This window comes from Acyrthosiphon pisum, chromosome A3, assembly GCF_005508785.2.
Source record: "Acyrthosiphon pisum isolate AL4f chromosome A3, pea_aphid_22Mar2018_4r6ur, whole genome shotgun sequence".
NCBI lineage: Eukaryota > Metazoa > Arthropoda > Insecta > Hemiptera > Aphididae > Acyrthosiphon > Acyrthosiphon pisum.
Window position 1 is genome coordinate 30,460,224 of NC_042496.1, and position 14,400 is coordinate 30,474,623.

The 14,400-nt window shown below is 39.3% G+C and overlaps 7 protein-coding genes across 8 annotated transcripts in view; 4 read left to right on the forward strand and 3 right to left on the reverse strand.

The window, feature by feature from the left end:
- The window catches only part of LOC100568787 (nose resistant to fluoxetine protein 6), a 135,475-nt gene that overhangs the window by 66,504 nt on the left and 54,571 nt on the right, over positions 1-14,400 (forward strand). The gene's annotated exons all lie outside the window — the stretch shown is intronic.
- Positions 1,509-2,297, forward strand: LOC103311944 (histone H1-like). The gene has a single exon (XM_008191827.3). The coding sequence runs from the start codon at positions 1,586-1,588 to the stop codon at positions 2,219-2,221; it is 636 nt and encodes a 211-aa protein (XP_008190049.1). The 5' UTR covers positions 1,509-1,585; the 3' UTR covers positions 2,222-2,297.
- Positions 2,713-4,278, reverse strand: LOC100573704 (synembryn-like). The gene is made up of 4 exons (XM_029491290.1): positions 3,835-4,278; positions 3,604-3,743; positions 3,127-3,245; positions 2,713-3,011 (listed from the first exon to the last, which is right to left on the reverse strand). Exons 1-4 carry the CDS (start codon positions 3,913-3,915, stop codon positions 2,728-2,730), a joined length of 624 nt encoding a protein of 207 aa, XP_029347150.1. The 5' UTR covers positions 3,916-4,278; the 3' UTR covers positions 2,713-2,727.
- Positions 6,339-6,841, reverse strand: LOC100164039 (histone H2B). Its single transcript, XM_001950663.5, has one exon. The coding sequence runs from the start codon at positions 6,765-6,767 to the stop codon at positions 6,387-6,389; it is 381 nt and encodes a 126-aa protein (XP_001950698.1). The 5' UTR covers positions 6,768-6,841; the 3' UTR covers positions 6,339-6,386.
- Positions 7,119-7,611, forward strand: LOC100572030 (histone H2A). Its single transcript, XM_003240991.4, has one exon. It carries the CDS (start codon positions 7,184-7,186, stop codon positions 7,559-7,561), a length of 378 nt encoding a protein of 125 aa, XP_003241039.1. The 5' UTR covers positions 7,119-7,183; the 3' UTR covers positions 7,562-7,611.
- LOC115034412 (histone H4) lies at positions 9,184-9,636 on the reverse strand. Its single transcript, XM_029491294.1, has one exon. The coding sequence runs from the start codon at positions 9,544-9,546 to the stop codon at positions 9,235-9,237; it is 312 nt and encodes a 103-aa protein (XP_029347154.1). The 5' UTR covers positions 9,547-9,636; the 3' UTR covers positions 9,184-9,234.
- LOC115034410 (histone H2A-like) overlaps positions 14,059-14,400 on the forward strand; it is a 5,616-nt gene continuing 5,274 nt past the window's right edge. The window contains exon 1 of one of the 2 annotated variants that reach the window (XM_029491292.1): positions 14,059-14,400. In XM_029491292.1, coding sequence (XP_029347152.1) covers positions 14,118-14,400 — 283 coding nt within the window. In that variant the 5' untranslated portion in view covers positions 14,059-14,117. The other variant, XM_029491291.1, reaches the window with a different exon arrangement.

A 14,400-nucleotide genomic window follows, 5' to 3' on the forward strand; every position in this document is an offset into this window, starting at 1 on the left:
AAAATAAAAATGTATATTGTTAAAAAAAAAAAAAAAAAACGTACTGACCTTGTGAGGCGACTAGAAGGGGCATCGTCCCGCCTAACCTTCATTTGGCCATCGGCCGGTGTGTTGTTGATTTGTCAATAAACGATGGCGTCGCGGTGGTTATGCGAAAGCAATTCCCGCGGCGTCGTCGACTACAAACTGGATAAAAAAAAAAAAGTTTTCAAACAATGTTTCGGTAAAAATTAATTCAATTCACCGCATTACTAATAGTAAAATAAATTACATTAATAGCATTATAATTTAATTAAATATTAATATATTATAAAATATACTCAGCAATATAGGCTCCGTCTGCATTCAGACTAGTTTTTCGTCATTATTTATCATTGAATTCAAATTTAACTAATACACTTTAGTACTTTACTGTGTTACTTTCTCAACAATGACGACTTACACTCGACACAAACAACTGTATACAGCAGTGCGTTTATCTACTTTCCCCCTTTTTTTAATAATAATTTTGTTTTTCACAAATTTTTCAAACTAAAAATCATAAAATAATTGTAATGATTATTTAATTTATATATTAGTAATACAAATATAAAATAATACAGGATTACATTTGACAATGTCAAAATAAGTCAAACAGAATATCAGTTTAAAAAAATGTATAAATACACGTAGGTTGGTTATAGGTAGCCACTAGCCAGGTAGGTATAACAGCAATAATAATAATAGTATTATGTATAGTATATTATGTCAAAACTATTTAAAAATGTCATAAAATTTTGTTATTATAAAAAAAATTTTATTTTATTTTTAACACACTTTTAGCAATACTCTTTTTGTATATTACTTAAATTTAAAAAATGCTTGTTAATAGATCGGTACCTGAACGTTGCCGGTATATAATGTAGATAATCGTCTTTGCAGGTCACATCCTAAACTCGATTTTCACTCAGTAGGTCACATACTAAACGATTACCCAAACACTGACTGTACTTAACTTCCTATTATTTAATTTAACGAAAGCAAGAATGTGATACTTATTTTAAAAACGGAGACCACCTAAAGGAAATAAATGCTGTACCGACTAATGATAAAACACTACAAACATGCCGATTTTGGAAGGGCCCAGTTCGACTTGGTTAAGACCAAACTCTATACAGTTTTCACCAGATGGTCAGAAAACTGTTAATTATTAACGGACATTACAGATTATGTGTTTATGAAATTGTTTTTGACTTAAAATCACCGGTGACACGCGCGTACCATAGATCAAGCAGACGTGCTGAAACAACCACCGATATTTTCCAAACACCGAGTTTCCAACAAAAACTGAATAGATTATTAAATTCGAAATTTTATGAAGATTCTGAAAATGTGAGTTTCGATGAAAAAACATGATTTTGTGACCGGAAAAAACCAAAATATCTAAGGCAGTCACAACCGTGTAAACAAATTCGGCCGGATTGAGTTTACTAGTCGGTACGGCGCTGTGTATATATAAAACCGTTTTTACCGGTCACGACACATCAACGAGGTTCTAAAAGCGCTGCAGTCTACCTTTCAAACTACATAATTTCTTCAAACAGTCATGGCTTCAACGGCAACAGTTCCAGCTGCATCATCGGTAGCACCGATCGCCGCGTCGACGCCGAAAAAGACGAAAACCCCGACAGCAAAGTCGGCCGTCGCCGCTCCTGCTCATCCGTCCACCGCCGTTATGGTAATCGCGGCCGTCAAGGAGTTGAACGAGAAAAAAGGTTCGTCGCTGCCGGCCATCAAGAAATACATGTCTACCAACTACAAAGTGGACTCCACCAAGTTGGCCCCGTTCATACGCAAATTTCTGAAAGCCGCCGTCGTCAAGGGCACGTTGCTGCAGACCAACGGTACCGGCGCCATGGGTCACTTCAAACTTCCCGTCGAAGTAAAGAAGAAACCTGCGACCGTCAAGAAGCCAAGCGCCGCTGTCGTCAAGCGGGTGGTCGCTGCTAAGAAACCAACCGCCAAGTCGTCGTCCAGTGGAACTCCAAAGAAGAGGAAAGTGGCCGCGAAAAAAGCGCCCGCGGCCGCCGAGCCTGCTGCCAAGAAGCCGAAAGCAGTAACCGCCGCCAAGCCTAAGAAATCGTTGGTCAAGGCGAAAAAGGTCGTCGCGGCACCAAAACCACCAAAGGCAAAAAAAGTGGCGACGGCTGTGAAAAAAACTAAGACTCCGAAGAAGAAGTAAACGTAAAAGTGCCGCAAAAATGATATAACCCCAAATGATAGATTGACGCTCGAACCCTTAAAATGGTCCTTTTCAGGACCTCCAAATTTTTTATACACGAGACCATACCTCATTCACTTGTTATTAGGAACGTGCTCCCATGTTTGATATTACAAGCTCGTTCGGGTTGTTTAGCTATCCAAATTATGATTAACTGTTGGCCTTATATTGTGCAGGTGAGATTTAAATTACTAACCCACTTTAGTGGTGACCGGAGTGCAGTAACAAATAATTAGGTATATGACTGAATTTTTTTAGAACTTTTTTTTACTATCTTCCACAATTCCTTATCACTAGTTTGTTATTACTTCTTGCTATATTAATTTTTTTTTTATAAATCAATATAATATTATTTTAAAAGAACTAAAATTTAATTTTTCGTTAATCGTTATATTAATGGTTGGGGAGTTAAGCAGTTTTTTGGAATTTTTTTCTAAGTGAATACTTCTGTAACTCTTCTGTGATTTTTAATCTAAAATAAAATAGTTAGTACCTAAATACACACAAAAAAAAGAAAAAAGAATTAAAATTAAAAATGCATTAAAAGTGTACCTTATGTCCTTGTTAAATGCTGTTAAAAGAAATAAAAGTTTGATGTCAAAATATTTGATGACATACGGAATATTCTGTTCAAAATATGTTCTTAGTCTGAGCACAATGCAATCGACAGTGTTATTCGAACAGCATACTTCTTGTGCAGTGTCACAATTATAAACAATATTACACAGACACTTCAGGCCTTCTACGATAACTGTAGGACAGAATCGCAATATAATTATTTACTATTTAATAGGTAGGTACTATAAAATCTAATTTTTAATTTAGTCGGTATTTATTTTTGAAGAAAGACATTCTCGGTGACTTACCATCTGTATTTTCAGATGTAATTACTATGCACAACGTTTCTTCGACAAGATTAGCACACTGAAGCAGAATGTTTACGTGTTGTTCAATTATAATTTCTTTTAAATGTGTTTTGTCTCGGCTGTGGATCACAATAATGATTTTTAACATAATATATAAATAATTTTCAAAAAGCAATGTTACCATTTAGTTGCATAATCTAGTTATATATAGTCAAGTGACAAGAATAATTAATAATAATCTGTTCAGTTAATTATATGGTAAAATTATTCTGGTTTAACTCCCATGCGATTTTTCAAATTTTGTTTTGACTTCACGACGTTCCAAAAGTGGTTTTACATAAAAAGTTGAGGGACGTTTTGGATTTTAACCGTCCAAACTGGTCGTATGTGAGCAGCTAATGATTAAAAAAAAAAAAAAATTCGCTTGGGAACTCAACTAGAATTGTTTTTTACTCTGTTATTTTGAGACAAGTTTACCTCAGAAGCCGAATGCACGTTAAACATTGTTTGTGAATACATTTGTAACCGTCGGCCGCCAAACATAGGAACATGGATTCCCATAACTGTTTGAAAGTATTGTCAGCGTGATAGGTGTCAAAATTAAATGTGTTTGTGTGCTATGATGAGAAATCGAAATACATTATTATGTCCCCGAACACGATGAGTACTAAACCCGATGAGCACTAAAACAATGTATGCATAACTCACCTGTTCAACGATGGCTTCGACCAAGACTTTTACTCGTTGGAAATCGTTTTGTTCAATAGCCGCTTTAATTTCAGACGTCATAGTTGTTTTCCGGTATAGGTGTTTTATGCCATTAAATAAAATATGCGACAAGCACTGATCGAAGAGGGTGCACCGTCGATTGTTCTCGAATCAGGTGATGATTAAATAACTGATTTGATTTTAACGCACCTGTATGCTAATGATTAAAAATTTAAACTGACTGGGTAATAACAATAATTGAATACATTAACAGGTACTGCGGAACCGACTTTCGGGCTTGGGTATTCCGATGATTTAACTTATTTTTTCGTCGAAGCTGAAGTGCCGAATACCGAATCGTTATTTATTCGTTATTGACGACGACTGACTAGCGAGCACTACAACAAACTCGCCTTACCGTGTGTAATCTGTATTATCGTTATCATCACTCGATACTGTTATCATCAGTTATCACCCTAGCTGTTATGGATTCGACCGCAGAATAGATAAAATAATATTACGTCAGCCTCAAAGTGTACTGATCAACATTATATTTGTATCAATAGACCGAATTGCCCTCGATCGAGTGTAAAGTATTGTGTTTCCAGACATTTAATCGTTTTACATTCGAATTTGTTCTGATATCGTGCGTTTTATTACAATTCACCGTCACTGCCTTTACGAATATAATATGGCACTCTGGCGTCTGCATAACAAGTCAAAGTCTCAAATGTCCATAATATACCCACAACCCATTCGAAATATAATATAATAATATTCTGGCCAAATGATTATTTATAATTTATTTCGTAACTGAATGGGTATAGATGAAGAAGTCGCGAATTAAATGTAATTCATATCACAGCCAGGTCGAATGGGACATCACAATTTTATACTATTTTAAAATATATTTCGTGCTGCAGTTATATATAAAAAAATTATTTTAACGCCGTGAGAAGAGAATGACTCACAACAGTGAACACATTCGAGTATTTTATGGGAAGTCGTGTATCCATAACAATCATTTAGATATTTGACCTCCAAATTCGTGAAAAAAGTGTCACGGTTTTTTTACTGTTCCGAAAAATGTGGTTTCAGACACAGAAAAGGTGGACAACCTAGGTACCAGTTGTAGTTTTGGAGCGTGTCGTTGTTATATTGGAATATTCAATGATAAGTCATTGTACACGAAAAACGATTCTGACCGGAGACGTTGTGTCATACTCTAGTATAATTAATAATCAAATTTAACGGTTAAACATTTTTCTTTATAAAAATCTAAAATATTTCCCGTCTATAAACAGTGATACTTTCGGTTCAACTTTTTCTTTTTGATAGAGGGAAAAACATGTCTATTAAAATGTCTCATGTTAACCTATGAGAAGAAAAACTTTTATGAATTTCTAACTGAAGAATAATTTGAGAAAATGGCGATGCATTTTGGCAAGTTTTAATTTAAGTCTTAAAAAAAGAATAATGGTGAACAGTATCTTTAATATTTTTGAATTTACACATTAAACTTGCAAGCATTTTTTTTACTTGGTGAAATAGTTATCATCCATTATAATTTAAAAAATTTCAGAGGTATTATAGGAATATCGATCTCCTAGCAAATGAGAATCACACTTTTCTACCAGAAAAACATAATAGCATATCAACATATTCTTCGGCGTATACTAGTGATGGGCATAATCGAGATATCTCGAATTTCGATTATACAATAATCGAGTGATTTTTTTTTTTCGATGATATCTCGTTTATTTTAAAAACAATGGATTCTTGATCTATTTTAAATTAAAATGGTAAAAAACTCAAAATGTATATAACTGAATATAAATTATTTCGAATAATGTCCATGAAACGAGGGAATTATCAATAGTTAAATTTTAATCAAATTATTATTAAATTGTTGTTGACTTTGAGTCTGTATTTTCGTCTTTCGATATTCGACTCGTTTAATATAATACAGTTACCTACTACATTTACCTAATAATGTTGTATTATTCTTAGTTATTTATATTCTAAACATAGACGTATTTAATATTTATGGCTATGATAGTTATGATTCTATATAATTTTTAATCACTTAACTACAAAACAATAATAATTGCTTAGAACCGACTAGAACGTTTAGGGTCCGGTCGAAACTCTAAACTAAAAACTAAAAACATTAAAAGCTAAGAATAGTAAGAAATAAGAATCTGTATTTCTTACCGATTAAAATCTATTTATTTAAAAAATTGGTTTATAGTCTTGATACTAATTCGATAATGCACATCATTAGATATTATTCGATATTTCGTTCAAAACATTTTGATTTTCGATTATTTTGATCGAGTGATTTCTTGATTAATAATGTTTCAATCGGAAATTTGGTAGTTTCGAATGATATCTCGATTATGAAAATCATTCGATTATGCCCATCCCTAGTGTATGTATACACAAGTTACATAAATCATTAGAATCTCCCCAGGGGGTCGGTACTTTTTGTAAATATAGTGGCCCTGAAAAGGGCCGTTTTAATCGTCGGGACAATAGGGTTCGAAAAATAATTATTTGGAGCTCGTGTATTTGGTGACGGCTTTGGTTCCCTCACTGACGGCGTGCTTGGCCAACTCGCCGGGCAACAAGAGGCGGACGGCGGTTTGGATTTCCCGACTGGTGATGGTCGAACGCTTGTTGTAGTGAGCCAAACGACTGGATTCGGAAGCGATACGCTCGAAGAGATCGTTGACAAAACTGTTCATGATGCTCATCGCCTTTGAGGAAACGCCGGTGTCTGGGTGCACTTGCTTCAACACTTTGTAGATGTAGATAGCGTACGATTCTTTCCTCTTGGGCTTGCGTTTCTTGTCGGATTTGGCGATGTTCTTTTGAGCCTTGCCGGACTTCTTCATCGCTTTGCCGCCTGCGGATTTACCTCCTGGTGCCATGTCGATATGAGTGTAGTTGAAAATTGCTTGTTGACAACTGAAACGATTGGGCCTGAATGATGCCCAGAATTCGGAAAAAATGAGTATATATTACCAAACCAAAGCTATATGTCGATCGTTCATTGGTCGAAAATTCCTAAGTATGACGGACTAAACAGGATTTTAAGGAGGTTACGTGATGATTGAAAATAATGGTTTCTCTACGAGAAAGAAAATAAAAATGCCGAATGAAAACCGCATTGTTCAGTAGCGCCCGATCGGCAAACGGTGTCAAGTTGCTTCGTCTAACTGTTTCGTCCTATCCAATAGCAGAAAAGTTTTTCCTATTTTTGCCTATATTAAGGTGCAGATCAAAAATTTTTGGTATCATTCGTCAGTTGAATTCTACGCAGAGCAGTCGTCAATAACTATCAGTCATGAGCGGAAGAGGCAAAGCAGGAAAAGCAAAAGGAGGCAAGTCCAAGACCAGATCGTCCCGTGCCGGACTCCAGTTCCCGGTCGGTCGTATCCATCGTCTGCTGAGAAAGGGAAACTACGCCGAGCGCGTCGGAGCCGGAGCACCGGTATATCTGGCCGCCGTCATGGAGTACTTGGCAGCCGAAGTTTTGGAGTTGGCCGGTAACGCGGCCCGTGACAACAAGAAGTCTCGTATCATCCCCAGACATTTGCAATTGGCCATCAGAAATGACGAGGAGTTGAACAAATTGCTATCCGGAGTAACCATCGCTCAAGGTGGTGTGTTGCCCAACATCCAAGCCGTTCTTTTGCCCAAGAAGACCGAAAAGAAAGCTTAATTGTTTTCACCCCGACGCTCGCCAAACTATATAAAAAGGCCCTTTTCAGGGCCACCAATTAATGTATAGAACTTAAAACACCGCGTTCCACCTAACGTAAATGAACAACAACATTTTACAACTTGCATTTATACGTCGCACAGTTGTTCGTAAATTATAATTTTATTCGCCCCCTAGGTCGGAGGATTCTAAGTCGAGTTCGAGCCATCTATTCTTGAAATGCTATGAATAATTAGTTTACATAGCAATGGATTAGTTTTAACCAGACTTTAGCTTATTAAAGGATTTTAATATTATGCAACACAACAACCTGTTCAATTTTAGTGGGCTATATTGTATTAATAGACTAATAAACGATGGAGACGCCGCGGCAGTAATGCGAGAGCGATCCCGGCGGCGTCGTCGGTTAAAACCAGAAAAAGAAAAGGACTTGTGTATTTTAATTGATTGTTTTGGATTTAGAATATTATCAAAATGAAGAAATTAATATCAACAATCGTAACTGTGTATCGGTAGCTAACGGGAATATAATAAATGGATTGAAATTGTCAACATAATAATACGATTACTTTTTAAAGGACACACAATTAGATCTTATGTTTTATAATCAATAACAAACATACTAACTTTATGTATATTGTTATTAGTAGTATTAAACTGGAAATGATGTCCATTAGCGCTTGAAAAATAGTGTACATGACTATTGTAACATCATCATGGGTTACTAAGCATAATATCAAGATTAAACCATCGTGCACTGGGTGAAGTATTGTTGTATTAAGCTGCACTTGACACATTTTAAAGTGTTTTATGCAAGACTGCTTACGGCTAGTAGTAACGGTCACTGTAAGTAACTTTTCACAGCGATTCATGAAGTATCGGTAACAGTGGTTAACGTACTACGTAAAAGCGTGGTGATTTTAATTCATTGCTACCATTATTAATAGGTACCACGACCGCGAATTCGTAGTTGTTCCGACTTCCGAAACCATAATCCATAAACTGTTATAAAAAAAAATGTCGGGATACCGTGATAAAAATATGATAACTTTATTCTTTAACGAGCCATTAACTATTTTTATCATTTTGTAATTGGGCAATACCGATGCATGGTATAAACAGGTACTAAAATAATGATGCGAGAAAAATAAAATGCTAACGTTTTTTCCTAAGAAACTTACTGAACCAAATACAAATAACCATAAGTATTGTAACTATAGTAATAAAGGTTTCATAAATTACCTATGTATTATAAGACATTTATAAATTAATTAATATTCAATAAAACCAAAATAAAAACAAATCTTAACAACACAAGATGTTCTTAATGAAATACAATAGTTGATTATTGGGTGGTATGTAATAATAATATTGATTATCTTTAAAATGTTCGCAATCGAATAACAAATGTAAACCAAAACGTTTGCAGTTTATGTTAACAGTGATAACATATTTCATGATAAGGAATAAATTTAAAACTGATCATTTTCTTCCATAGAATAACGCGAAACAGCCAATACCTGGTTTATCCTCCGTGTGGGGGGCTACATAAATGGGACTTTAACTATAATGTAAATATGACGGATTACAAGACGTGATTAACTGCTGAAAGTTTGGTGGCCCTGAAAAGGGCCTTTTTAAAAATGTATGTGTGTGTGTGCGTGTGCGAAAAGTTAGCCTCCGAAACCGTAAAGGGTACGGCCTTGTCGCTTAAGGGCGTAGACGACGTCCATGGCGGTGACGGTCTTCCTTTTGGCGTGCTCGGTGTACGTGACGGCGTCGCGAATTACGTTCTCCAGGAACACCTTCAACACACCACGTGTTTCTTCGTAAATCAAACCGGAGATACGTTTCACTCCTCCGCGGCGAGCTAACCGACGAATGGCAGGCTTGGTTATCCCTTGGATGTTGTCACGCAAAACCTTACGATGACGTTTAGCGCCTCCTTTGCCAAGACCTTTACCTCCTTTACCGCGTCCAGTCATAATTGGTTATCTTGTGGTTTTTGTTGTTGTACACTGGAGAAACTGCTGCTCTGAACGCTGAACGTTGACTGATGCCGAGCGCATTGCATTGCATTGCTTGTATGACGGCCTATATAGGTGCCTATATACTCGTGTCAGGCGTTTGCCTATGACGAGTTGAGTAAGATGTGGTGGCTGAATTATTAATTTGAGTTAGCCCATATGAGGGGGCGTGGTTTTGGGAATTTTGTGGTTGGGCTGGACGCTGAGGTGGGTTGTCCAAGACTGCGTATGTGGGCGAAAATAGAATTTGAGTTGCGGTAAAATAAGTTTTTACTGTTTGATATTATTGTTTCCTCGACAGTGGAGGTACGTGATGAAGACCGTATTATTTTGTTTGTTACAAACCATGGGGAGGAGGTGATCGTACGGAGGCCGATATTTTGGACGGCTTCGAGTTTGCGCCAATTCGCTTTGGATATTAGTGGTCCCCACGCCGGACCGGCGTATGTCAAAATTGGTTTGATATACATTTGTAGTATATTGAGTTTTGTTTTGATGGGAATAGGGCTGGATCGATTTAAGATCGGGTACAGCATGCCGCGGACGGCGGTGGCTTTCTTTATTGTCGCCTTGATATGTGCTGAGAAAGTGAGATTGCGGTCAAGGATTACGCCGAGGTAATTTGATGAAGGGGACCAGGGGATATGGTGTCCGTTCAGGTTCAGGTGATGTGACGCAAAATTGTTTGGACCGTTAAACATGACTGCTACAGTTTTTTGAGCGTTGATGTTGAGACGCCATTTGTTGCACCAGGCTAGTGTTAAGTCTAATTGTTTTTGCAGTTGTATAGCTGCTCTTTTTGGGTTTTTATTAGAGGTGGTGAACATAGTGTCGTCGGCGAATAGGTAAAGCCGGGCGTTATGGTTAAGGGGGACATCATTGGTGTAGGCCAAGTAAAGAGTCGGCGAAAGACAAGAGCCTTGTGGAACACCTGAATGGACCGGCCTGCTGCTAGATATAGTGGTGTTTAGTCTTACCGAGAAAGTACGGTCTGTAAGGAATGACTTTATTATATTTAGCAGTGAGGTATGGGTGCCTAATGTATGGAGCTTGTACAATAAGCCTGCGTGCCAGACTCGGTCAAAGGCTTTTTCTACGTCCAAAAATATGGCAGCTGTGCGCAATTTGCAGTTGGAATTTGCTGCCAATTGGTCAATTAGGCCGACAAGCTGGTGAGTTGTGGAATGCTGTGGACGGAATGCAAATTGTTCGTTTCTGATTTTGGGACCAATCACTGCGTTGAGTTTCGCCATAATGACACGTTCGAAAATTTTTGAGAGGGAGGATAGCAGCGCAATAGGGCGGTAGTTGACTGGGTGACGGTGATCCTTTCCTGGTTTGGGGATGGTGATGATGATGGCATGTTTCCAAGACGTTGGAAAATGACCAATTCTTAGGCATCCGTTAAAGATGTGCGTGAGGAGTAGAACTAATTTCCTGGGTAGTAGTTTGATAGCTGTGTTAGTGACGGAGTCTGCGCCAGGAGCTTTGCGTTTGGGGATATGGTTGATTATTTGTTGAATGATGCCAGGTGATGTGAAACAGTCAGTTTGTGGGGATGGATGAAGAGAGTGGATGACGGTATTGACTTCAGGTATGGCAGGACCTGTGGTTGGCTTGAATTGGTGTTCGTACGTGTCAGCAAATAATTCAACCTTTTCTTCATCCCTGTACATAAGGCCATTTGGGCCAGTCAACGGATGGGTTGCAGGGGTTTTATTCAGGAGTTTTTTATTTAACTTGTAAATTGAACCGTCTTGGGCGTCCAGAGTGTCGAGGAAGCGATCCCATGCGTCGGCACGGTGTGTCTCGAGGATAAGACGTATGAATTTAATTTTACTATTTAGACGGCGTTTGATCAAAGGATCACGGAAGCGTTGCCATTCGCGACGTAGACGGTTTTTTATTACGATTTCCTCGACGATTTCGGGAGGTAGAGCGTTTTTGAATGTCCGATTATTTTTTATGTAAGCGCAGTCGTTAACAGCGGTTACAATGTTCGAGCTAAATTGGTCTATAGCCGCGTCAATGTCCCGAGGCGTTCCGATTGGCGGGTAGGATGACGGAGAAAGGGAACTTATTGTGTCCATGTATTTAGTCCAGTTAACGCATCTTGATGTTTGAGGTGGCGAGGAGGTGATTGGAGAGTCGGACAATATAAGTAGCACTGGATTGTGATCTGAAGAAAGTTCATTGAGGTTTAATACATCGCAGGATAGTTGTGGGACACGAATTAGTGCGATGTCTAGAACGTCAGGTCTATGACCGGCTACAGATGGAAAGAACGTTGGCGTATCCGGGGCTGTAATAGTGTAGTCGTCATTTATAGCGTGGTTATATAAAATAGAGCCGGCAGCGTTTGAGCAACGACTATGCCAGAGTGGGTGTTTTGCATTCAGATCGCCCGCAACAACGAACCAATGGTTTCCGTTGGTCAGCGCGTCTATGTCCTCGATTTTCATTGGTTGATTTGGACTCTTGTAAACGGCGGAGATTTGAATTTGGTAGTTGCCCATGGATATTTCGACAGTGGTTGACGATATTGTCGTCGGTATAGAAATGCGTCTGTGCACTATGCGGCGATGTACGAGAGCGGCGGTGCCTCCGCAGGCGTGACCGCGTTGGCCTGAGGTGTTATCTGAACGATAGACGTGGTAGTTGCGGAGTTTTAATTGGTTGAGAGGTTTTTTAATTTTGTTTCGTTTAGTAAAACGATATCAACGTTTGTTTTAGACAAGAGTGCGTGTAGTTCATTTATTTTGGATTTAATGCCGTTTGAATTCCAGTAGAGAATTCTAAGGTCATTCATGACAGTTTTTTTAGTAGGGATAGGAATGAGCTTAATGTAACAGAGATGATTGTTTTTGGGTCTTCAGTTGTTGAGATAGTTGATAGGAGCTCTGTTAGTAGGTCGATGACCATGTCGGTATTGAATGCTGGTTTGTTTTTGGTTGCTTTGGCGTAGTCGAGACGCCGAGTAGAGAGATTGCCGGGTGGTGGTTGAGTTGGTGGAGTGGCATTAGTTTGAGGTAAGGGTGGAGAATAGGTAGACTTGTTTGATGACGGACTGTTTGACGTGGATGGTTTTAATGAGAAATTCTTGGCTATTTCGGAGTAAGAAGGACAACCGCGGAAGTTTGCAGTGTGAGCACCGTTGCAGTTTGCACATGTCGGGACTTGATCGCGGGGTTTGGTGCATTCGCTGGTACTGTGCGAGCCTGCACACTTGACGCAACGAGGAGAGTTGCCGCAGTTTTTCGACCCGTGGCCGAATTTTTGGCAAGAGTGGCATTGAGAAGGGCCGGATTTCTTATATGACTCAACAGTGATCCTTAGGTAGAATAATTCGGATAGTTCATAAATGTCTTTTGCTCGGGGGCCGGACAAAATGACAAGGCAAATGGGCATAGGTTTATTAGCTGGGCCGAAGCGTTTTATGAACTGTACTTCAAAGTTACGGGCCACTAGTTCATTCTCAAGTTCTTCGGCAGATATATCCGTGGGGATACCTTTGATAACAACTTTAAGCTGACGGTCTGTGGCGAGAGAGAAAGTGTGGAAATCAATTTTATTAACAAGAAGAGTCTTTTGAATTTGACGGAATTGAGAGGTACTTGAGGATTTTACAAAGATTTTACCATCGGATGTGGATTTGGCAGTAATGCCTATAGGGGATATGTCTGCGTTTTGGAAGATGAGCGGAGCTGATTGACGCCACGAGGACGCAGTAACAATGATAGGCGGAGGCAACGGGGTTTTCGTGGCGCTTGGGGCAGAAGCATCCAACAACGTCGTATTATTATTAATATTTGAAGACTTACCAGGTTTAACAGTGGTAGAAGATTCGGACGGTGAGGCCACTGGCGGGTTTGGATTGGAATCGTCGCTGGTTGATTGAGAGTTTTCCGACGAGGCATAGGAATCGCCTGACAGCGATTCAGAGTCTGATCGATCGGGTGAGGGAGGATCAGCACGCTGTCGTTGTGTGGTCATGGACTGTAAAGGTGGTGGTGAGAATATCTCGTTTCGAAGTTTCTTCGATGTGGTGACTGGAGGAGTACGATTCCTTTTGGAACCGCCTCTGCGGCTCATGGTGTTTCGTATGGATTGCGTCTGAAGTGTTGTCTGATAACTATCGTCAGCATGGAACGAACACTGGATGAACACTTGATGATAATTTGCCGTTGTAGCGGTGGGTATATATTGCCAAACCCAAGCGTCACGTCGTTCGTTTACTGGTGGAAAAACCATAATGATGACGATATAAATAGGATCGTCGATTGGCCCATACTAACTAAAAATAGAAGTTTATCCACGAGTAAGTTTCACGATTATGTCGAATGAAAACCACATCGTCTGGTAACGAGAGTTGACCGAACGGTGTGACGTAGCATCGCAGTGTCGTAGTATCTCTGTCCAATCACGGAATTGTTATCCACATTTTTACTATATATACGAAAATTTCAGGCGAACCGTGCATCAGTGTTATTCAGTATCCGATTTGAACCATACCAAGCACTATTGCAATCATGAGCGGACGCGGCAAGGCAGGAAAATCGAAGGGAGGCAAATCCAAGACCAGGTCGTCCCGCGCCGGGCTCCAGTTCCCGGTCGGTCGTATCCACCGTCTGTTGAGAAAAGGAAACTACGCCGAACGTGTCGGAGCCGGAGCACCGGTATACCTGGCCGCCGTCATGGAGTACTTGGCAGCCGAAGTTTTGGAGTTGGCCGGCAACGCCGCCCGTGACAACAAGAAGTCTCGTATCATCCCCAGACATTTGCAATTGGCCATCAGGAATGACGAGGAGTTGA